Source organism: Oncorhynchus kisutch, linkage group LG10 (genome assembly GCF_002021735.2).
Source record: "Oncorhynchus kisutch isolate 150728-3 linkage group LG10, Okis_V2, whole genome shotgun sequence".
NCBI lineage: Eukaryota > Metazoa > Chordata > Actinopteri > Salmoniformes > Salmonidae > Oncorhynchus > Oncorhynchus kisutch.
In genome coordinates this window covers 51,744,968-51,770,641 of record NC_034183.2, presented here as the reverse complement: position 1 = coordinate 51,770,641, position 25,674 = coordinate 51,744,968, and the positions used below count along the sequence as shown (strand labels likewise).

The 25,674-nt window shown below is 44.1% G+C and overlaps 1 protein-coding gene and 1 pseudogene across 1 annotated transcript; one reads left to right on the top strand and one right to left on the bottom strand.

Moving 5' to 3' along the window:
- The first annotated feature begins 464 nt into the window (after window positions 1-464).
- Window positions 465-12,131, top strand: LOC109898367 (NEDD8-conjugating enzyme Ubc12). Its single transcript, XM_020493324.2, has 6 exons — window positions 465-842; window positions 2,568-2,662; window positions 2,966-3,004; window positions 9,187-9,290; window positions 9,418-9,481; window positions 11,069-12,131. Exons 1-6 carry the CDS (start codon window positions 728-730, stop codon window positions 11,207-11,209), a joined length of 558 nt encoding a protein of 185 aa, XP_020348913.1. The 5' UTR covers window positions 465-727; the 3' UTR covers window positions 11,210-12,131.
- A 1,563-nt stretch (window positions 12,132-13,694) lies between these two features.
- LOC109897278 (E3 ubiquitin/ISG15 ligase TRIM25-like) lies at window positions 13,695-21,983 on the bottom strand (annotated as a pseudogene).
- Between the last annotated feature and the right edge of the window lie 3,691 nt (window positions 21,984-25,674).

Below are 25,674 nucleotides of genomic sequence, written 5' to 3'. Positions count from 1 at the left end.
TTGTCCTAAAGTGAATTACAGTTATCAAAATGTCCCTCCAGGGTAAGCCTACACGAAACACAGCCCTTGTTTCCCCTATGGGAAAACCTTTCCACCATTAATTTATTATGACTCATAGTGAGCTAGTCATAATTAAATGTGAGAAATATTTTTTTCAATCATTTTCCAAGCATATTGTTCTTGACTGAGAGACAAAGTACTGTCTGGTGTGGTGCTGCAAATACATATGTGCATTATTATTTTGTGTAAGCTATGTACAACACTGATTTAACATTGTACATCTGAATCAAATAGTTTCTGTTTTGTTTTGTCCTTGAATACTTCAGGGTGCTGTTCCGCAACCAGAAAATATGAACATATGCAGTCTCTAACCCTCCAATATGAGTGTAAGTTAAATAAAGCTTATGAATATGAGTAGCCCAACTAGGCAATATCCTATGATTTCATATCAACAGAAACAAACTGGTACAGTTTGTGTACCTCCACTGTTCTTTCAGAACTCCCCCCTTCCTTCATTCGCTACCTTGGCATCGTAACGTTACTGTCTCACGCAGCAGTGCTACCGAGCTAGGCTATCAGCTTGTCTTCCGATATTGTAGCTGAGACGCACCGGCTCCAACAACATTACGGTGCTGTACTGAGTCATAACTCCCTCCATAAATTTAAGACAAAGAGCTGTTTCTAATTGAAGGACCTGAAACATAGATCTTCAATAAACTAATTGAAGATGATTAAGCTCTTTTCTCTGAAGCAGCAGAAGAAAGACGAGGAATCTGCTGGAGGAAACAGAACAGGAGCTGGGGGTAAAAAAGCAAGCGCGGCCCAGCTTCGAATACAGAAAGGTAGGCTAACTGGCTTCTTTAAAATCAGATGGTTAAATTTTAAACCATGGACATGTTTGTTTAATTAGCGTGTCTGTCCACATGGTTAATAAATAAAGACAAAACTAAAACTAGTGTGTTTTGTCATAGGAGGCTGAGCTAGCTAGTTGGCTAATTAGTTAGCTAGCCATCTGGCTAACGTTAGGTAGCTAGCTATTATGAAAACAAAACTCAAACGTCGCAGCCAGAAGATGGTGAAGCCAGGGAGTCAACTCATATGCACAGCACTTCTTGTTAGTTAGCACCCTTGTTAATTAGTTCATTTGCCCTACTAGTTAAGTGACTTAGATAGCTAGCTAACCTACTGTATAACGTTATTTGTTCAGTAGTTAGCCAAGTTATCAATGTTTCAATTTAGATGTGCCCCTAAGCAGTTTGTGCAAAAGAGAAAACACAAGCTACCAGTAGCTATACCCATTAAACAGATGAAGTTAGTTAGCTACTTCGGTCTGATGCTAACTAGCTCAAAAACGTGGATATAGTTGTTCATTATTCAACAAGATATCACAAATGTGTCTTCCATTATTGTGGATATCACTATTGATGTTATTAAGTAACATAAAAGTAACCGTTGGTTTTCATTAGTCAGCAGCTAGTTAGCTATACTGACTTGAAGTAGCTATCACTAGCCAGGATGTTTGCCACGCTTACCTACTTACCTAGGTTACAAACAGTTTCTGGCCAGTGTGCTGGAGTAAACGGTTTGTCACAAAGTAACTGTGTACAACGTGGAGATAGGCTATTTAATGTGAGACATTTTCAACTTTCCATACCTTTCATGACAGAACACGTGACAAGACTGACTGGGAGTTGAATGGCAAGAAATATGAATATTGTTTTATAATCTCAGCCTTATAAAGTAGTTACAGAATTGTTAAGGCAGGTCTTTAGCTAATAACATTGATTCAAAAGTGTATGTGACATTTCCAGCTATCCAAAATGAGGAAATGCTGTGAAAAGACATATGCACCATGTTTTGAAAAGCCCCCCACAACCATGTACACAAATGTTTTCCCAGATACTTGGATAATGAAATTCAAACCACCCCTGTGATGTGTGGTGATTTTGTTCCAATGGCCAGAAGTTGTTTGGTTCATGAACCTTGTAACACCACGGACCCCATATAAGATATCCAGTTGGCTTTTGACTCGAGCCATGATTTTGAAAGACTAAGCTAATCTCCATTTCATAGTGGATGAAGGCCGCCTAAAACCAACGGGACCTATATACCTAAAGAATGTTGTTTAGCTTTTAGGCTAGAGGACCACAACATAGTCACACTGGTTTTCCTCCATTTGAAGTGAACTGACTCTGTTCGCATATTTAACTTGTAGAAAAAGATTGTTGTTATTCAAAGCAAAATATAGGAAATTACTGCAGGGCAACCATTACAGTTTGAAAGACCTCAGAGTGAGAGGGAAAATACCATCACAGGTGTGGGATCACCCCAGCACTTCAGACGGGATCATTGGACTGTGTTCATTGGACTGTGTTCATTGGACTGCGCTGCTCAGGTGCCTTCTTCAATTGCATTTACATGCCACTTTCTGTCCGTTAAAAATACAAAAAAATGGATAAGAAGACTTTAGGTTTCATATTTCTGCCAGGCAGGTTTCATGCATGCAACTGAAGGGAAATCGATGCAAACGACTGCTATTCACTGAGACATACATTTTCTCCTCGCAGACATCAATGAGCTGAATCTCCCAAAGACGTGCGAGATCGTCTTCCCCGACCAAGATGATCTGCTCAACTTCAAACTCATCATCTCACCAGACGAGGTCTTCACTCTTTCCTGAAACAATCTGTAGCTACTTGTCAGGGAGAATCCTCCATATGTCATATGTGTTTATTAGACATTTAACTATTGTACTCACACTTGTACAGTTGCAACTAATGAATGGGTTCGAATGCTAACGTGGTTGCTTATCAACTAATATCCAAAGATAAATACTTTGTACACAATGTATTATTTAGCTCTGTACATTGACATCATGTCCTGCCAACCCACCAAACAGGCTATGAACAGCATTCATAGAAACCCATATGTAAACACATTCTCAGGTTATTTTCTCTCTTTTTAGGGCTTTTACAAAGGGGGAAAGTTTGTCTTCAGCTTTAAGGTAAGGGGGCTTAATGTGGGTGGACAGACATCGGGACGACATGAGTCACTACACCCTTGCTTTACTGTCACACAACTTTTGTTAATGGCATTACACCTGCTTGATAGCTATTGTTTTGTGATGTTTTTGGGTCACAATTTGGTATCCAACGTTTTTAATGTCAGTTTTGAATGGTTAAAGGCACAGCGCAGTCAGAAACTTGATTTCCTTGTGTTTTATATATAAACTCAGCAAAAAAAGAAATGTTCCTTTTTCAGGACCCTGTCTTTCAAAGAAAATGTTTAAAAATCCAAATAACTTCACAGATCTTCATTGAAAAGGGTTTTAACACGGTTTCCCATGCTTGTTCAATGAACCATGAACAATTAATGAACATGCACCTGTGGAACGGTCGTTAAGACACTAACAGTTTACAGACAGTAGGCAATTAAAGTCACAGTTATGAAAACAAAGAGGCTTTTCTACTGGCTCTGGAAAAACACCAAAAGAAAGATGCCCAGAGTCCCTGCTCATCTGTGTGAACGTGCCTTAGGCATGCTGCAAGGAGGCATGACGACTGCAGATGTGGCTAGTGCAATAAACTGCAATATCAGTACTGTGAGACGCCTAAGACGGCGCTACAGGGTGCCAGGACGGACAGCTGATCATCCTGGCAGTGGCAGACCACGTGTAACAACATCGGTACAGCTGAACATCACACCTGCGTGACAGGTACAGGATGGCAACAACAAATACTCTAATTACAACAGAAACGCACAATCCCTCCATCAGTGCTCAGACTGTCCGCAATAGGCTGGACTGAGGGCTTGTAAGGCCTGTCCTCACCAGACATCACTGAGCAACAATGTCACCTATGAGCACAAACCCACCCACCGTCACTGGACCAGACAGGACGAGCAAAAAGTGCTCTTCACTGATGAGTTGCGGTTCTGTCTCACCATGGGTGATGGTCGGATTCACGTTTATCGTTGAAGGATTGAGCGTTACACCGAGAACTGTACTCTGGAGCGGGATCGAGGTGGAGGGTCCGTCATGGTCTGGGGCGGTGTGTCACAGCGTCATCGGACTGAGCTTGTTGTCATTGCAGAAAATCTCAACGCTGTGCATTACAGGGAAGACATCCTCCTCCCTCATGTGGTACATGACAATGCCACCAGCCATACTGCTCGTCCTGTGCATGAATTCCTGCAAGACAGGAATGTCAGTGTTGTGCCATGGCCAGCAAAGAGCCCGGATCTCGAGCCCATTGAGCACGTCTGGGACCTGTTGGATTGGAGGGTGAGGGCTAGGGCCAGGGCCATTCCCCCCAGAAATGTCAGAGAACTGGCAGGTGCCTTGGTGGAAGAGTGGGGTAACATCTCACAGCAAGAACTGGCAAATCTGGTGCAGTCCATGAGGAGGAGATGCACTGCAGTACTTAATTTAGCTGGTGGCCACACCTGATTTTGACACTTACTTTTGAACCCCCTTTGTTCAGGGACACGTTATTCCATTTCTGTTTGTCACATGTCTGTGGAACTTGTTCGATTTTTGTCGAAGTTGTTGGATCTTGTTATTTTCATACAAATATTTACACATGTTAATAAGTTTGCTGAAAATAAACACAGTTGACAGTGAGAGGACATTTCTTTTTTTTGTTGAGTTTATACTCAGTGGCCAGGTTTTATCAGGTACACCCACCTACTACTGGGTCAGAGCCCCACTTGCCTCCAGAACATCCTGAATTCTTTGGGGTATGGATTCTACAAGGTGTGGTGTTCAAATGTTGCTCAGTTGGTATCAAGGGACCTAATGTGTGCCAGGAAAACAATTCCCACACCATTACACCACCGCCACTGTGGCACCAGGCAGGATGAGGCCTTGGACTCATGCAGCTTATGCCAAATCCTGACTCTGCCATCAGTAACAGGAACCTGGATTTGTCGGACCAGGTGATGTTTTTCTACTCCTCAATTGTCCAGTGTTGGTGATCACGTGCCCACTGGAGACGCTTCTTGTTTATAGCTGATAGGAGTGGAACCCGGTGTGGTCGTCTGCTGCAGTTGCCCATCCGTGACCAGGTCAGCCGAGTTGTGAGTTCCGAGAAGACGTTCTGCACACCACTGTTGTACAGCGCCGTTTGTGGCCCGCCTGTTAGTTTGCACAATTCTTGCTATTCTCCTTTGACCTTTTCACCCACATAGCTGCTGCTGACTGGATGTTTTTTGTTTGTCTGTACCATTCTCGGTAAACCCTAGACACTATCGTTCGTGAAAGGCCAGTCTTTTCTGAGATACTGGAACCGGTGCTCCTAGCACTTACGATCATACCACGCTCAAGTCGATTAGGTCACTCATTTAGCCCATTCTAAAGTTCAATCAAACAGTAACAGAATGCCCTGATACCTGTCTGCCTGCTTTATATAGCAGGCCACGTGACTCACTGTCTGTAGGAGCAAACCATTTTCATGAACGGGGTGGTGTGCCTAATAAATGGACAACACTGAATTATAGATGGGCTATGTACAGGTGCAGTGATCTGTGAGCTGCTCTGACAGCTGGTGCTTAAAGCTAGTGAGGAAGATAAGTTCTTCCAGTTTCAGAGATTTTTGTAGTTTGTTCCAGTCATTGGCAGCAGAGAACTGGAAGGAGAGGCGGCCAAAGGAATAATTGGTTTTGGGGGTGACCAGAGCGATATACCTGCTGGAGCGAGTGCTACAGGTGGGTGCTGCTATGGTGACCAGCGAGCTAAGGAGGGCTTTACCTAGCAGGGTCTTGTAGATGACCTGGAGCCAGTGGGTTTGGCGACGAATATGAAGCGAGGGCCAGCCAACGAGAGCGTACAGGTCGCAGTGGTGGGTAGTATATGGAGCTTTGGTGACAAAACGGATGGCACTGTGATATAGACTGCATCCAATTTATTGAGTAGGGTATTGGAGGCTATTTTGTAAAGGACACCGTCGAGGATCGGTAGGATGGTCAGTTTTACAAGGGTATGTTTGGCAGCATGAGAGAAGGATGCTTTTTTGCGAAATAAGAAGCCAATTCTAGATTTAACTTTGGATTGGAGATTTTTGATGTGAGTCTGGAAGGAGAGTTTACAGTCTAACCAGACACCTAGGTGGTTGTCCACAGAGCCGTCCAGAGTAGTGATGTTGGACGGGCGGGCAGGTGCAGGCAGCGATCGGTTAGAAGAGCATGCATTTAGTTTTACTTGAGTTGTATGGCATTGAAGCTTGTCTGGAGGGTTGTTAACACAGTGTCCAAAGTGCCAGAAGTATACAGAATGGTGTCGTCTGCGTAGAGGTGGATCAGAGACTCCCCAGCAGCAAGAGCGACATCATTGATGTATACAAAGAAGAGAGTCAGTCCAAGAATTGAACCCTGTGGCAACCCCATAGACTGCCAGAGGCCCGGACAACAGGCCCTGCGATTTGACATAGAGAAGTAGTTGGTGAACCAGGCGAGGCAATTATTTGAGAAACCAAGGCTATCGAGTCTGCCGATGAGGATGTGGTGATTGACAGAGTCGAAAGCCTTGGCCAGGTCAATGAATACGGCTGCACAGTATTGTTTCTTATCGATGGCGGTTAAGATATCGTTTAGGACCTTGAGCGTGGCTGAGGTGCACCCATGGCCAGCTCTGAAACCAAATTGTATAGCGGAGAAGGTATGGTGGGATTCGAAATGGTCGGTGATCTATTTGTTGACTTGGCTTTCGAAGACCTTAAAGGCAGGGTAGGATAGATATAGGTCTGTAGCAGTTTGGGTCAAGAGTGTCCCCCCCTTTGAAGAGGGGGATGACCGCAGCTCCTTTCCAATCTTTGGGAATCTCAGACGACACGAAAGAGAGGTTGAACAGGCTAGTAATAGGAGTGGCAACAATTTCGGCAGATAATTTTAGAAAGAAAGGGTCCAGATTGTCTAGCCTGGCTGATTTGTAGGGGTCCAGATTTTGCCGCTCTTTCAGAACTTCAGCTGACTGGCCCATGTTTACTCCAATGCTTCCCACAATTGTGTGAAGTTGGCTTGGTGTTCTTTGGGTGGTGGACCATTCTTGAAACACACAGGAAACTGTTGCGGGTGAAACCCAGCAGTGTTGCAGTTCTTGGCACAAACCGGTGCGCCTGTCACCCTGTTTAGAAAACTATTCACATCCCTTGACTTTTTCCACATTTAGTTATGTTACAGAATTTAAACTGAATTACGTAATGTCAAAATGGAATCATGTTTTTTGAAATGATTGCAAATTCATTCAAAATGAAAGCTGAAATGGCTAGAGTAAAGTATTCAACCCCTTTCTTATGGCAAGCAAGTTCAGGTGTAAAAAATGTGCTTAACTAGCCACAAGTTGTATGGACTGACAGTGTGCAACAATAGTGTTTCAATATGCTTTTTGAATGACTACCTCATCTCTGTACCCCACACATACAATTATCTGTAAGGTCACTCAGTCAAGCAGTGCATTTCAAACACAGATTCAACCTCAAAGACCAGGGAGGTTTTCCAATGCCTCACAAAAAAGTGCACCTATTGGTAAATGTATTATTTATTTATTTTCAATAGCAGACATTGAATATCCCTTTGAGCATGGTGAAGTTATTTATTACACTTCAGATAGTGTTTCAATACACCCAGTCATTACACAGATACAGCCGTCCTTGCTAACTCAGTTGCCGGAGAGGAAGGAAACCACTCAGGAATTTCACGATGAGGCCAATGGTGACTATAAAACAGTTGCTGAGTTTAAAAGCTGTGATAGAAAATTGCGGGTGGATCAACAATATTGTAGTTACTCCACAATACTAACGTAATTGACAGTGTAAAGAAGGAAGTCCGTACATAATAACAAACATGCATCCTCTTTGCAACAAGGCACTAAAGTAATACTTTTTTTTTTAATGCGGCATAGCAATTTTTGTCCGAAATACAACATTATATTTTGGGTCAATTCAATACAACACATTACTGAGTACCACTCTAAAATATTCTCAAGCATAGTGGTGGCTGCATCATGGTTTGGGTATGCTTGTAATCATTAAGGAGGATAAAAAAGAAAGGAATGGAGCTAAGCACAGGCAAAATCCTAGAGGAAAGTCTGGTTCAGTCTTCTTTCCACCAGACACTGGGAGATGATGAATTGACCTTACAGCAGGACAATAACCTAAAACACAAGTCCAAATCTACACTGGAGTTGCTTTACCATGAAGACCGTGAATGTTCAAGAGTGGCCCGAATTACAGTTTTGACTTAAATCTGCTTGGAAATCTATGGCAGACTTGAAAATGTTTGTCTAGCAATGACCAATTTTGACAGCGCTTTAAGAATTTAGAAAGGAATCATGGATAAATATTATACAAATCAGGTGTGCAAAGCTCTTAGACACAACTGTAATCACTTCCAAAGGTGATTATAACATGTACTGACTCAGGGGTGTGAATATATTTTTTTTTACTCTTCTGAATTCAGGCTGTAACACAACAAAATGTGCAGTAAGTTGGTTATGAATACTTTCTGAAGGCCACTGTAAGTCTTTTGTCTTGCCCATTCAACCTCTGAATGGCACACATACACAATCCATGTCTCAATTGTCTCGAGGCTTAAAAACCGTTATTTTCCCTGCCTCCTCTCCTTCAACTACACTGATTTGAAGTGGATTTAACAAGTGACATCAGTAAGGGATCATAGCTTTTACCTGGATTCACCTGGTCCGTCTAAGCCATGGAAAGAGCAGGTGTCCATAGTGTTTTGTACACTCGGGGTAAATGAAGATATTTACACCACGTCATTGTTCTCTCTCTGGCTCGGCTGTGTGTGTGTCTTGCTAGCTCTCACTTAAATGGCGAGGGCTGAAGTTCATTGGCTTGATCTCAAATTGCTAGGGGCTGGCTCACGTGGGGGAAAATGCTAGAATACAGCGTCCAGAAAAACAGTCACTTTCAAACTAGGGATTTTGTGGCTAATTGAGGTAAGACAGTAATTCAGATCATAGATTATGCATGTATGAACTACACACTGACACATTCAGGCCAAAGCGGGAGGTTTAAAAAAAAAAACTTAGTAGTCGCCAAAGTTCCCGATCATGCCTTTAACAATGTTGATGGTAAGCATGTTAATAACACGGTTGTAAGTCGAAAGAAAGGGAATGGATATAAGGTCAGAGATGATCCTCCTTTGACTTCTTGTGACTACTCTGTTTTCCAGGTAGGACAGGGCTACCCTCATGACCCCCCGAAGGTCAAGTGTGAGACAATGGTGTACCACCCAAACATTGACCTGGAGGGCAATGTCTGCCTAAATATCTTGAGGTACACCACCTGCACTGTGGTCACTTTGTTTACCTTGTCTCATTTGATAATTCAGAATGACTACAGATTTCCAAATTTGGACTATTATACTGAGCAGTGTCTTTAAACATCTATTTTTCTCTTACAGAGAGGACTGGAAGCCTGTGTTGACAGTAAACTCCATCATATATGGACTACAGTATCTATTTCTAGTGAGTACAGGGATATTCTATTTCCAATTTTGCCTAGCCAACTTTGATTACTCTTCCTTGTGCACCATGCTTAGAATCAGGAATGTAGCAGGATGTACAGTGTGTTCAGACCCCTTGGCTTTTTCCACATTGTTATGTCACAGCCTTATTCTAAAATGTATGAAAGTTTTTTTCCTCATCAATCGACACACAATACCCCTTAATGACAAAGTGAAAACAGGTTTTGACATTTTTGCAAATGTATTAAAAATAAAAATACCTTATTTGCACAAGTATTCAGACCCTTTGGTATGAGACAAGAAATTGAGTTCAGGTGCATCCTGTTTCCATTGATCATCCTTGATGTTTCTACAATTTGATTGATTGGACATGATTTGGAAAGGTGCACACCTGTACATATCAGAGCAAAAACCAAGCCATAAGGTCGAAGGAATTGTCCGTAAAGCTCTGAGAAAGGATTGTGTCAAGGCACAAACTCTGAGCAATCTGGGGAGAAGGACCTTGGTCAGGGAGGTGACCAACAACCCGATGGTCACTCTGACAGAGCTCCAGAGTTCCTCTGTGGAGATGGGAGAACCTTCCAGAAGGACAACCATCTCTGCAGCACTCCAGCAATCAGTCCTTTATGGTAGAGTGGCCAGACTGAAGCCACTCAGTAAAAGGCACATGAAAGCCCGCTTGGAGTTTTCCAAAAGGCACCTAAAGGACTCTCCGACCATGACAAACAAGATTGAAATCTTTGGCCTGAATGCCAAGCATCACATCTGGAGGAAACCTGGCACCATCCATATGTTGAAGCATGGTGGTGGCATCATCATGCTGTGGGGATGTTTTTCACTGATAGGGATTGGGAGACTAGTCAGGATTGAGGGAAAGATGAATGGAGTAAAGTACAGTGAGATCCCTGATGAAAATCTGCTCCAGAGCATTCAGGACCTGAGACTGGGGCGAAGGTTCACCTTCCAACAGGACAACAACCCTGTGCACACAGCCAAGACAACGCAGGAGTGGCTTCGGGACAAGTCTCTGCATATCCTTGAGTGGCCCAGCCAGAGCCCGGACTTGAACCAGATCGAACATCTCTGGAGAGACCTGAAAATAGCTGTGCAGCGACGTTCCCCGTCTAACCTGACAGATCTTGAGAGGCTCTGCAGAGGGGAATGGGAGAAACTCCCCCAAATACAGGTATGCCAAGCTTGTAGCGTCATACCCAATTAGACTAAAGGCTGTAATCGCTGCCAAAGATGTCAACAAATTACAGAGTAAATGGTCAGAATACTTATGTAAATGTGATATTTCCGTTTTTTTTTATTTTTTTTTAAACTAGAGGGGGGGGGAAATCCAGAAACCTGTTTTTGCTTTGTCATTCTGAGGTATTGTGTATAGATTGATGAAGGGGGGAAAACAATTTAATCAATATTCGAACAAGGCTGTAATGTAACAAAATTTGGAAAAAGTCAAAGGGTCTGAATACTTACCGAATGCACTGTATAATGGCTATGACTTTCAGATTCTGAAAGATTGGTCGACTGGTTGGAGCAGGTAGGAACACCTGGCAAATAACCACGCCCTTCTCCTCCTCCTCAGGAGCCAAATCCAGAGGACCCCTTGAACAAAGAGGCGGCGGAGGTCCTGCAGACAAACCGACGGCTCTTTGAGCAGAATGTCCAGCGGTCGCTGCGGGGGGGCTATGTTGGCGCCACGTATTTTGAGCGGTGTCTCAAATAGCTCCTTGCCCATGTCGCTTTTTTTTTCTTTTCTTTTTTTCTTCCCCCAAGACGCATTACCGTTTACACACGCTGAGACACTGACTGATACACAAACTTGAGCAGTCGGGGAGGGAGGGGGTCGATGGAGCCGGGAGGGGAAAGTATTGGGGGGGGTGGGGGAAGGGAGGGGGTCCGATGGTAAAGATGACAGGTTTGGATGTTCAGTGAATGTCGCTCAGAGAATCGGTATATTGCCACTACGCTGATGCCCACAGTTGTTATTTTGCGGAGATAGACATGCCAACTGATCCTCCCACTCGCGGACAAGGACAAAAACACACAACCGAGATACGCACTTAGACACCTCCCTTTTACTAAAGGATTGCGTTGTATGTTTTGAACACTATGCGAGGCCTCTCGATTACAAGAGCTCTGAACCTGACGGATCGCACCCATGCTTGGTGGCGAAACTTATCATATATATATATACACACACGCCTCAACAACATGCCTACTGACACGCAAGGCATATGCTATCACATGCGCACACGTGATTCAGACAGGTACTTATACCAACCCAGATGCATAATACAGGCCATAGACACACTGGCAGAGGACTGACTGACTTGACAGGACTGACACAGACATAGATTGACAGGATCAGTAATGCAGGCAGGGCTGTTGTGGGATTGGGAGATCTTTTTAGTTTTGTTATGGTTTTCTGGGTGGGGTGGGCGTTAGATTTCATTGGGAGGGGGGGGTTGGAGGCTTACAATGTTACAATTCTATTGTGTATATTGAAATCCCAGCTGTTCACAATGACTGCAATATGAATTATGTTAAATAAAATATGAACTTGAATGATAATTATTGTAACGTCTATACAAACTACAACTTCTGTCAATGGGGCTTTATTGAATTAAAGGTTTATTTTATAACCAGACTCTACCCTGAGTTATACAGCCAATAGAACATTTAGTTGTACTTTATGAATTCATCAAGATGCTTTCAGTTTGGCTGTGTTCAGAAATGTTGAGGCCATAATGGGTTATTCCCATAAAACAGTGATACAGTAAACTCACAAACCCATTTAACCAGCCAAGGTTCTGTTATAGGTAATTTAATCATCTCAGGCTGCCAGTGGTGATTAAGTTTATTGAAATTAATTAACCCTTTCAAATGAACCATGCATACTCACTTTAGTGGCTAGGATCCAACTGACAGGATCCTTTGAAAAATCTGAGAGCAGCTGAACAAAGATGCATTGTTCATTGCCATGGACCGACACAATATAATGCTGGTTTATATAACGCTTTCCATTATAATTGAGCCATGGTGACGCAGTATACGTGATCTTTTCGCATTTGTCAATGTTGGGAGTTTGGTGTATGATACGACTCATGAAGTGCTGGGTTTGCGCCTGCACATAATGGCTGTCCAAGAGCAGGGATGAGGAAAAGGCTGATCTTGTACTCCAGCACCCTCTCGTGGCTGGAATCAACAGCACTTTTTGTAGCTGTAGTGATGTTTTTTATTTGACCGGGCAAGTCAGTTAAGAACAAATTCTTATTTACAATGACGGGCCTAGCACCGCCCTCTGGGACTCCCAATCACAGTGTCAAGCCACTGTCAAGGGCTGTAAATAGCCACACAAGATATTCATATCTTTCACAGCCTTCTACTTGATTTGTGTAAGGATGGTGATTCATCAAATGTCTATGATCATCTACCATAATTCTCTGACAATGGTAGCACATGAATGCATTACACAATGCTGCAAACAGAACAAAATTCAACTCCAGGTATAGAACAAAGGTATTTTGTGCAGCATTTCCCCTACCACAACACAGCTGTAGGACATGATCAACGCTTGATTAGTTGATTTGAATCAGCTGTGTAGTGCATACTTGGAAGAAGAAAAAAAATTTGTGAAACCCTGAGTTAATGTGAAACATTGAACAATGCAAGAGATCCTCAACAGGACCTATCCACCAAGATAAATAAGAACCTTAGGCTAAACCATTTTGACACAAATATTAGAAAATTGTGACATAAGTGTACCATTGTGATTTCATGACTTACTGATTTGTGACCATGAAGTAATTCCAAGATTCCACACGTGTTTAGTCCCATCACCTGCCTTTCAGTGAATGAGTACATTGTGAACCAGTGTGTGAGCAATGGGTACTGGACATAATGCCAACAGTTGAATTGGAGGTCACAGGCAAAATGTAGAGATGAGACTTCTCTCCAACTTATTTTCACTTCATATGCCTCCATTTCTCTTTGTTCCCTCCCTCCATCAGTCTCACAATCCCACACCCACTATTAAATTGCATCACATTCATCTTTGAGCACATTCACCTTAAAATATTTAATACATCACCTAATCAAACTTCCTCGCTATGACTCATCCAAGCTAACCACACTTTCATCAAGCAAATTCACCCTAAAACACGTTTACTTTCATAATCACACACATCTATCTCAACCTATCCTCTCACTCAAGCACACTGTGATCTTGAGAGCCAGGGGCACCTCCCTGTCCCCAGCAGAGGAAACGTCCTCTCAGAGAACTCGGCCACGCTGAAGCGGTACACCGCCGAGCTAGTCTTGATGTTATAGAAGGTCACCTGACCCTCACAATCCAGGAAGACATCCACTCTGGGGAGGCGCACCGATGCCTTAACCTTGGTGAGGGCGCGCAGGTGGGTGTACCCCCACCAGAGGGCGTAGTAACCGCTATTAGGGCTCATGTCAAACAGCCCTTTCCTCTGGGCTGACTCCCACACCACACCCACCTTCCAGTCTTTATTCTCACCCATGTTCACCTGAGATGAAAAGACACAAAGAAACTAAGAAAGTGATACAGACAAAAGTTTCAGTGGGGACGAGCATGCAAATGTGGTCATCAGGGTTCAAGACCTTAAGACAAAAAATCATCTTTGGCGTGAAGAGCTCCAAGAGTGCAGACAGACATACCTGATTTTATCTTTTTTTAGATCTGAGGGGAGAAGAAACATTTAGACATGTTTAAAATGGAAGTATGTGTGAGTACAGAATGAAAAAAAAAAGGTTTTGAGTCCAAGCCCTAGAGAGCTCCGAGACAGGATTGTGTCGAGGCACAGATCTGGGGGAGGGTACCGAACAATTTCTGCAGTATTGAAGGTCCCTTAAGAACAGTGGCCTCCATTTTTTAAATGGTTCCAAACTTCTTCCACCGAGACTCTTCTTACAGCTGGCCACCTGGCCAAACTGAGCATTCGGGGGGGAGAAAGACCATGGTCAGGGAGGTGACCAAGAATCTGATGGTCACTTTGACAGAGCTCCTCTGTGGAGATGGGAGAACCTTCCAGAAGGACAACAATCTCTGCAGCACTCCACCAACCAAGCCTTTATGGTAGAGTGGCCAGACTGAAGCCACTCCTCAGTAAAAGGCACGACCGCTTGCTTGAAGTTTGCCAAAAGGCACCCAAAAGACTCTCAGACCATGACAAACAAGATTCTCTGGTTGAGTGAAACCAAGACTCAAATATTTGGCCTGAATGCCAAGAGTTGTCTGGCGGAAACCTGGCGCCTTCCCTAAAGTGAAGTATGGTAGTGGCAGCATCATGCTGTGGGGATGTGTTTTTCAGCTGGGAGACTAGTCAGGATCTAGGGAAAGATGAACGGAACAAAAGTACAGAGAGATCCTTCATGAAAGCCTGCTCCAGAGCATTCAGGACCTGAAACTGGGGCAAAGGTTCACCTTCCAACAGGACAACGACCCTATGCACACAGCCAAAACAATGCAGGAGTGGCTCTGAATGTCCTTGATTGGCCCAGCCAGAGCCTGGACTTGAACCAGATCAAACATCTCTGGAGAGACCTGAAAATAGCTGTGCGGCGATACTTCCCATCCAACCTGACATAGATTGAGAGTAGAAGAATGGGAGAAACTCCCCAAATACAGGTGTGCCAAGCTTGTAGCGTCATACCCAAGAAGACTTAATGCTGTAATGGCTTAATGCTGCACTCCATCACTCTCCTTCTTGGTCAAATAGCCCTTACACAGCCTGGAGGTGTGTTTTGGGTCATTGTCCTGTTGAAAACAAATGATAGTCCCACTAAGCACAAACCAGATGGGATGGCGTATTGCTGCAGAATGATTTGGTAGCCATGCTGGTTAAGTGTGCCTTGAATTCTTAATATATCACAGACAGTGCCCCATCACACCTCCTCCATTCAACGTGGGAACCACACATGCGGCAATCATCCATTCACCAACTCTGCGTCTCACAAAGACAAGGGGGTTAGAACCAAAAATCAAAAATTTGGACTCAGAGCAAAGGACAGATTTCCACAGGTTTCCACATTTGCAAGTGTTTCTTGGCCCAAGAAAGTCTCTTCTTATTTATGTCCTTTAGTAGTGCCGTCTTTGCAGAAATATGACAATGAAGGCCTGATTCACTCTCCTCTGAACAGTTGATGTTGAGATGTGTCTGTTACTTGAACTCTGTGAAGCATTTATTTGGGACTGCAATGTCTGAGGCTGGTAACTCCTCTGCAGCAGAGGTAACTCTGGGTCCTCCTTTCATATGGCGGTCCTCCTGAGAGCCAGTTTCATCATAGCTTATTTATTTATTTATTTAAATGTTACCCCTTTTTCTCCCCAATTTCGTGGTATCCAATTGTTGTAGTAGCTACTATCTTGTCTCATCGCTACAACTCCCGTACGGGCTCGGGAGAGACGAAGGTTGAAAGTCATGCGTCCTCCGATACACAACCCAGCCAGCCGTACTGCTTCTTAACACGTCGTGCATCCAACCCGGAAGCCAGCCGCACCAATGTGTCGGAGGCTACACCGTGCACCTGGCAACCTTGGTTATCGCGCACTGCGCCCGGCCCGCCACAGGAGTCGCTGGTGCGCGATGAGACAAGGACATCCCTACCGACCAAGCCCTCCCTAACCCGGACGACGCTAGGCCAATTGTGCGTCGCCCCACGGACCTCCCGGTCGCGCCCGGTTACGACAGAGCCTGGGCGCGAACCCAGGGTCTCTGATGGCACAGCTGGTGCTGCGGTACAGCGCCCTTAACCACTGCGCCACCCGGGAGGCCTCATCATAGCTCTTGATGATTTTTGCGACTGCTCTTGAAGAAACATTCGAAGTTCTTGAAATTTTCCGGATTGACTGACCTTCATGTCTTATAGTAATGGACTGTTTGCTTATTTGAGCTGTCCTTGCCATAATATGGACTTGGTCTTTTACACAAAGTAACTTTTAGCAAGGTACACCTGTCAATTGAAATGCATTCCAGGTGACTACCTCATGAAGATGATTGAGCGAATGCCAAGAGTGTGCAAAGCTGTCGACAAGGCGAAGGCTGGCTACTTTGAAGAATCTCAAATATTTAGTCTACAATCTAGAAAGTAGTAAAAATAAAGAAAGACCCTTGAATGAGTAGGTTTATCCAAACATTTGACTGGTACTGTGTGTGTGTGTGTGTTTGTGTGTGTGTGTGTATACACTGCTCAAAAAAATAAAGGGAACACTTAAACAACACAATGTAACTCCAAGTCAATCACACTTTTGTGAAATCAAACTGTCCACTTAGGAAGCAACACTGATTGACAATAAATTTCACATGCTGTTGTGCAAATGGAATAGACATCAGGTGGAAATTATAGGCAATTAGCAAGACACCCCCAATAAAGGAGTGGTTCTGCAGGCTGATGTTTTGGTCACTTTTGAATGCTGGCGGTGCTTTCACTCTAGTGGTAGCATGAGACGGAGTCTACAACCCACACAAGTGGCCCAGGTAGTGCAGCTCATCCTGGATGGAACATCAACGCGAGTTGTGGCAAGAAGGTTTGCTGTGTCTGTCAGTGTAGTGTCCAGAGCATGGAGGCACTACCAGGAGACAGGTCAGTACATCAGGAGATGTGGAGGAGGCCGTAGGAGGGCAACAACCCAGCAGCAGGACCGCTACCTCCGCCTTTGTGCAAGGAGGAGCAGGAGGAGCACTGCCAGAGCCCTGCAAAATGACCTCCAGCAGGCCACAATTGTGCATGTGTCTGCTCAAACGGTCAGAAACAGACTCCATGAGGGTGGTATGAGGGCCCAACGTCCACAGATGGAGGTTGAGCTTACAGCCCAACACCGTGCAGGACGTTTGGCATTTGCCAGAGAATACCAAGATTGGCAAATTCGCCACTGGCGCCCTGTGCTCTTCACAGATGAAAGCAGGTTCACACTGAGCACATGTGACAGACGTGACAGAGTCTGGAGACGCTGTGGAGAACGTTCTGCTGCCTGCAACATCCTCCAGCATGACCGGTTTGGCGGTGGGTCAGTCATGGTGTGGGGTGGCATTTTTTGTGCTTGCCAGAGGTAGCCTGACTGCCATTAGGTACCGAGATGAGATCCTCAGACCCCTTGTGAGACCATATGCTGGTGCGGTTGACCCTGGGTTCCTCCTAATGCAAGACAATGCTAGACCTCATGTGGCTGGAGTGTGTCAGCAGTTCCTGCAAGAGGAAGGCATTGATGCTATGGACTGGCCCGCCCGTTCCCCAGACCTGAATCCAATTGAGCACATCTGGGACATCATGTTTCGCTCCATCCACCAATGCCACGTTGCACCACAGACTGTCCAGGAGTTGGCGGATGCTTTAGTCCAGGTCTGGGAGGAGATCCCTCAGGAGACCATCCGCCACCTCATCAGGAGCATGCCCAGGCATTGTAGGGAGGTCATACAGGCACGTGGAGGCCACACACACTACTGAGCCTCATTTGACTTGTTTATATGACGCAATTTAAATTGGCCCACCTCGTAGAGACCACTGACTCTTAGTGGTCCGTAGTGTCTGTACACTGGTCGTACTGTCGCTCTCCCGTAGGGAAGTAACTGTAACACACGCGTACTGTGTTATATTAAAAAAACAAATAGGTCAGTCCTCAACATACAGTGCATTCTACTTTATCGGGCCAGGTGTGATAGGTTGTGTTTCCTTTCTTGTGTGTTCATGTTCCTCCTGGTATTTTTTACAACCCACTTTTGTCAATGACTCATTCTTTGCCAAGCCGATGTTGCACCACAGTAATGGATGACGGAAGGAATGAGTTCTATTGGCATGAGGTATTTGAGTTGGAATGGTATTTTGACTGCTTGCAGACTAGGCTGACTTTCAGAGTGACTCAGCAGAATTCCTGTCTCAATATGTATCATCAACTCAGTAATTTATGAGAAAATCACAGTAGGGGAACAACTTATGAACAACTTATGACTTTACAAAATAATAATGTTTTGAAAAGGATAATACATTATGATATGACTACGGTGATTAGAGGATTGTTTTAAACAACGAAAGTGATGGTGCTACTCACTGGAGACTCGGGAGTGCACCTCCCCCATGCGGATTTGAGCCATACTCTTCTTCAGTTCTCCTAGAACCACCTTCCCCTCCCCCAGAGAGAAATGCAGCGACACCTCTGCCTCAGCATCCAACTCCTGGGTGTCAGAGTCTGCCCATGGGGGGGGCACTCGCCTCCTCAAAACTCAGTGGTTTGAAGGCAGGCATTGACAGATATGTTCAATTGAAAGACTTACAGTTCAGAGTTTAACATGAGTGGAATGGACTCTGGTAATATCTCTGATAGCTTGCACTTAGAGGCCATTGGAACGTATATGTGGCACACCCGGTGCAGGTCCCATCGCCCTCAAAGTGTGAACCCCACACAATTGTTACAACAGACACCCACAAATAATAAAAGGTGCCTCAGCTAAAACACATTCCCTCCATACCTGGAGGAAGCAAATGTGGTCATCAGATGTGACCTGGGCTTCCAATCTGGATCGCCGCACCAGCAGCTGGCTAAGCTCCGCCTCCAAACGTGTCACTAGCCCCTTCCCCCTTGTTTCCACAGACGCCTGCTTCTCTTCCATCCCGCCCACCAGCTCGTCACGGATCCTGTCCACCGAGCGACTCAGCTCCCCCAGCAACTGCTCCACCTCCGACAGCTCACCCCGTACATAGTTCTAGAAAAAAAAAACAGTAGGATTAAGTTGCTCCTTGATGCTGATTTAAGGTCAGTTTCTTTCTCTCCAGTTGTGGTCATTATTGTGATCGCAGGTCAAATAGAAAACATTCTGCCAACTGAAAAATGTGTGATTCAAACCTAATGTTGTTGGTTTTTTTTACATTTTAATTGAGTATTTTCCATAATGTATCATAACAGGGGTATGGCAAACATCCTTTCGGTTGACTACACAGACTGTCTTGACCTGCTAATCGCCACTGCAGTGGGAGTAATGGTTGTGGGTACGTTCTCCTAACACTAGAGGGAGTGGTAGCGTGATCTGATGAATATGAAGCCCGACATGTTGAGGGGTTTAGGGAAGGGGTCAAATAGATCTAACACAATGTTGATACAACGTTGGGGCCTGTGAATCAGCTGCCGACCCCGACGGTCTCCAGTCGGCTCCTGAGCTCATTCAGATGGAGGCGCTTCCCCTCAATCCTGTTCAGAATCTCTAGTTCTGTCTTCCCAATGAGTTTCTGTGTGACAGACAAAAGGACAGGAAAGAGATGGAGGATGAGAGACAAAGAGAACAATTATGTGAATGCAGTGTCATTGAGAGTAGATCTGGCATCATGTCTGTTCACTACTTGTCCTAACTAGACAAGGCTGCTGGCCTGCTGCTGCTGCTGCTGCTGCTTAAACAGGCTCTTAGGGAACACTTAAGTAAAACGTGCTTTGTGAAGTGCAAAAAAAGATATATTTTTAGATGCAAATAGAAAAACATTGCTCTTGAAATAGCCATATACAAACACACAGCAGATAACACAATGAAGTACATTCACTCAACAACAACAACAAAATCGTGCATGTTATTCATTTGCCTTGAGCCAATTATCCAGAAGATTAGACCTAAATCATGTCAAATTGCTCATGTTTTTGGTCAGATGCCTGACAGAGATATTGAGGACTCTAGTGCCCAAAAGCCCATTTTAGCACCATTGAGGACTTTGACCACAGTATGAGTCATAATACCTGTATGTCTTCCTATAGGTTAAGGAAGGATCACATGATTTTGGGCTCCCGAGTGGCACAGCAATAGAAGGCACTGCATCTCAGGGCTAGAGGCTTCACTACAATTCAGAATGTATCACAACCTGCCGCGATTGGGAGTCCCCATAGAGAGGCGCACGATTTGCCCGGCGTCGTCCGGGTTTGGCCGTCATTGTAAATAAGAATTTGTTCTTAACTGACTTGTCAAATAAAATAGAAATATTCCATCTGCGTCATCAGGAGGAATCCGCCAATGATTGCTACTCATGAGTAAACATTCCATAACTGCAGGTGGCATTAAATCAAACCTTGGCTTTATGTAACACATTCCAGGTCGCATCCCTTCGTTTGTCAACTCAGAAATAGTAGAAGAAATTGAGTACTTCAAAACAGTGATGGCCTCAATGGGAGATGCCCATTTTCTCAGATACATTTAAGCGATGAGCTGTTCCTTTGTTTTCTGCTCAGAGCCAAAGGAGGATCATATGTTATATTTAATGACTATTAAAATATGGTGCATCCGGGAGCTGTCAAATTGTGATGCAGTCATTGAATGGAAATGTGTTGCTAAATCTGTAAAGTTCCACAGTTCCCAATCACTTTTTTACCCTCTTGGTTCAGGAATTTACAGTTATCTGAAAGCCAACCAGAGAAATACCCAGTCACTGTTTCTATGCAAGTGGTTTACATTAGAAATGTGGATGCAGCTTAGACAAGAACATAATCAACTCCCATCTCAGACAATCTTTAGAGTAAAATCTCATTTGCAAAGGGATTTTAGTGGCTTGTTTACAAAAAGGTGTCATCTATGTCATCTGCATTGCAAGAAGCTGAGACGCCCCTATGACCTACAAACTAGTGGCCATTACTCAGTCTTTCAAAGGTTCAATCAAAATGCAAGTTGTAATATTTAAAAAAGTAACCTAAATAAAACACCAGACACCAACCACAGAACTAGAATGAAATTATACTTCTTTAAGGAACACGTCCAACCCCAAGAAACACACAACACCCTTAAGTAGCCTTCAGACTATAACCTTGGCACAAAAAGCATCTTTGAGCTGCGTGGGCCATTGAAGTTCTGAAGGGGTGTGTGCTCCAAGAGCCTGATGTGAAAGCTGCTTTGCCTTCTCACCTGTTTGCTGACTCTGTCTGCACGGACACGGTGCGGTGCTCCTCCAGCACACAGATACAGATCTGGTCCGTGCGGCAGTACACCTCCAGAAGCCGGTGGTGCAGTGGGCAGGGTGCGGCCGCGAAGCGCTCCCCGGGGCTCCAGGAGCTGGTGGTTGGCGTAGAAGGGCGTGTTCAGGTGAGGCTGCACATGGCCCTCGCAGTAGGATGCCGTACAGGTCAAACACGAGCTGATCGCCACTTGTTTCTTCCCTGTGCACACGTCACATTTGATCATCTCCTCCAGAAAGGGGTTGCTGTTGGCCATGGCTCCTGGGGTCTTCATGTCCAACATGTGCCGATTTGCCGTGGTGTAGCGAGCTTCTTTGAATTACTCAGTGATATGGGCGAAAACTCGGTTGATGTTGAGCTGAGGCCACTCGGGGAACTGATGCTTGCAGAGTGGGCAGGTGCAGGTGGAGCTGGAGGCAACGTAGCCTCCGATGCAACCCTGGCAGAAGTTGTGTCCACAGGGCGTCGACACTGGGTTGTTGAACAGGTCCAAGCAGATGGAGCAGGTCAGCTCCTGCTCTGAAAACATCTCCATGACCCCTGCCCCAGCCATAATTTTCTCCTACCCGAAGATCTACGGGTGAGACAACGTACCCAGTCACACAAAAACATTGAACTAGGCCCATAGGTCAACACATAGGCCAGTTCAATATTTGTGACCTATGCAGAGAAGAGGTTAGGAAGAATCTCACCAACAGGAACCGCTTTGAAAATCACAACTGGATAGATTTAGAATGGGCCAAGGACAATTGTCCCTTACAAGGTAAACAAATGATGGTCACAAAATACAAGTGAAAACCTGTTCACCAACAGTGAACGGTGAGGTTCATATGTAACCAAGACTAAACTCAGCAAAAAAAGAAACGTTCCTTTTTCAGGACCCTCTAGAATCCAAATAACTTCACAGATCTTCATTGTAGAGGGTTTAACACTGTTTCCCATGCTTGTTCAATGAACCATAAACAATTAATGAACATACGGAACATATGGAACGGTCGTTGAGACTCTAACAGCTTACAGACGGTAGGCAATTAAGGTCACAGTTATAAAAACTTAGGACACTAAAGAGGCCTTTCTACTGACTCTGAAAAACACCAAAAGAAAGATGTCCAGGGTCCCCGCTCATCTGCGTGAACGTGCCTTAGGCATGTAAAATGAAATGTCCATACTGTGAGACGCCTAAGACAGCGCTACAGGGAGACAGAACGGACAGCTGATCATCCTCGCAGTGGCAGACCACGTGTAACAACACCTGCACCGGATCGGTACATCAGAACATCCCACTTTTGGGACGGGTACAGGATAGCAACAACAACTGCCCGAGTTACACCAGGAACGCACAATCCCTCCATCAGTGCTCAGACTGTCCGCAATAGGCTGAGAGAGGCTGGACTGAGGGCTTGTAGGCCTGTTGTAAGGCAGGTCCTCACCAGACATCACCGGCAACAACATCGCCTTTGGGCACAAACCCACCGTCGCTGGACCAGACAGGACTGGCAAAAAGTGCTCTTCACTGACGAGTTGCGGTTTTGTCTCACCAGGGCTGATGGTCAGATTCGCGTTTATCGTCGAAGGAATGAGCGTTACAACGAGTCCTGTAATCTGGAGCGGGATCGATTTGGTGGAGGGTCCTTCATGGTCTGGGGCGGTGTGTCACAGCATCATCGGACTGAGCTTGTTGTTATTGCAGGCAATCTCAACGCCGTGCGTTGTGCGTTTGATTTTGACCCATTTGTTCAGGGACACCAAATTCCATTTCTGTTTGTCACATCTGTGGAACTTGTTCAGTTTATGTCTCAGTTGTTGAATCTTATGTGAATACAAATATTTACATGTTGTTTGCTGAAAATAAAATGCAGTTGACAGTGAGGACAATAATTTTTTTGCTGAGTTTATGTTAATGGCTCTTTACAACTTCTCAGTGACTAAACCATTGTCAATCAAGGAAGAATAGTATCTGCCAAACTGGGATGCTCACTGTTATAGGTTCAGATGATGATGTCACCATATAGTTGTGTTTAAATTTGAAATGTACCTGACCCACATCAACAGACAGAAGATTGTTTGGAAGGAAAACTTAAGAATCATTGCTCTCATAGAGTACTTATAGCACTGTAACTGTACAGCAGTTAATATTGCTCACAACATTTTTTTTGCTAAAGGCTACAAAAAAAATGGCTACAGGCTACTCTTTATCCTGTTACAAAAATAGTTGACACACAAACTTACCTTACATCGATCTTTCTTCTGGGTGTTTTCTTCTGCAATGGAGTTGCAGATAATATAATAATGAAATAAGTCTGTGACTGTCCTGCAAAGCTGCTGTCATCACTGCCAAAGGTACTTCCAGCTTGTCAGGTATATGTGTGATTGTGCGTGGTTATGTGTTGTGATGGGGAGTTGACAGCAGCTTGCACAGTAGTCAGGTGAGTTGGTAAAACAACTACAGTGCCCTCAAAGTATTCACACCCCTTGACTTTTTTCACATTTTGTTGTTACAGGCTGAATTTAAAATGCATTACATTTCGATTTTGTGTCACTGAACGCAACACTCCATAATGTCAAAGTGGAATTATGTTTTTAGAAATGTTTACAAATGACAAAAAATGGGCGTCCTTCCTAACTCAGTTGCCGGAGAGGAAAGAAACCGCTCAGGGATTTCACCATGAGGCCAATGGTGACTTTAAAACAGTTACAGAGTCGAATGGCTGTAATATGAGAAAACATCGTAGTTACTCCACAATATAAACCTAAATGACAAAGTGAAAAGAAGGAAGCCTGTACAGAATACAAATATTCCAAAACATGCATTCTGTTTGCAATAAGGCACAAAAGTAATACTGCAAAAAATATGGCAAAGAAAATTACCTTTTTGTCCTGAATACCACTCATTATGTTTGGGGCAAATCCAACACAACATTAAGAGCACCTTTTCTAATAGAGTTTTTTCAAGATTAATGGGCAAATATTGTACAATCCTGGTTTGCAAAAGCTCTTAGTGACTTACCCAGAAAGACTGTCAAAGTTGATTCTAACATGCACTGACTCAGGGGGTTACTTGTCTAGTCAAAATATATTGTTTTTTTATTTTCCATTAAATACTCCAAAAAAGTAATCATTTTGTGTAATCATTGACAAAAAATGACAAATCCATTTTTAATCCCACTTTGGAACACAACAAAATGTGAAAAAGTGAAGGCGTGTGAATACTTTTTGAAGCCACTGTATTTCTCCTTTAACATGCGGGTGAAAGAGACAGACTGTGTAAAAATATATGGCTAATTAGTGTAGATCATTTTGATACTAGCACATATAGATGAAGGAGTTTGTGGTTATTTTGAAAGGTTCACCAACTACACAGCTGCAACCTGCTGCTGAAATCGCAAATCTGTAAATTAGTCAGACAGACCAGAGAATAGATAGGACAAACACAGATTCTAAACCTATATTTACACAAGTTACCATTAATTTCACAACTGCAGCTATTTTTCTATGTCTGGTCTGCAGGGCAAATATATTTATTTCCGACTCTCAAGACACCCACATGAGAACTAAAACGAAGTAAAATGCTGATGAGGCTCATTATTTGTTTCTGCACTTCCCACCTGTTAATAGTTTCTGTTGTTTTCTGCATTAGGGGGACTACAGGGGAAAACTCTTGTTTGTTTGGTGTTAAGGTTCATTTATCATAAAGACATTTCTCCAGCCTATTATATTACAGGAGCACCTCAGGACAGACCAAAACAATAAATGTGATAAAGATGCACTGAAACACGAGGGGAAGAGAAATTACTTGTCTGAATGCAGATACAAACGACTACGACGCCTTAGGGAAGACACAGTGCTTCGTCTTTTACTAATGAGGAGAAATGTAGGTGTTGGAATGCTGCCTACCCTGACTGACGTCCTAAAGGAGGATCTAATGCATGTAACACATGGTGTTACTGTCATTCAATCTGGAGTCTGTAGGTGTGTGTGTTTCTCTCAATGCTGTGGCTCAGCAGGGAGGTCCCTTTAGTGCAGTAAAAAAATAAAATAAAGCCGTCAATTTCACAGTGCGAATGGCACCATCAAGCAAATTGTTCTATGAGCCATACTGGGAGCATGAATGCAAAGTAACGGTTTATATTAGCTTCGCTTTCTGATGTGCCTTTCTGGCCTGGGTCTTGGTCTGCTGATAAACTGGGCCAGATAGGCTGTGCCTTCAGAAAGTCTTCATACCCCTTGACCTGATTTTTTTCCCT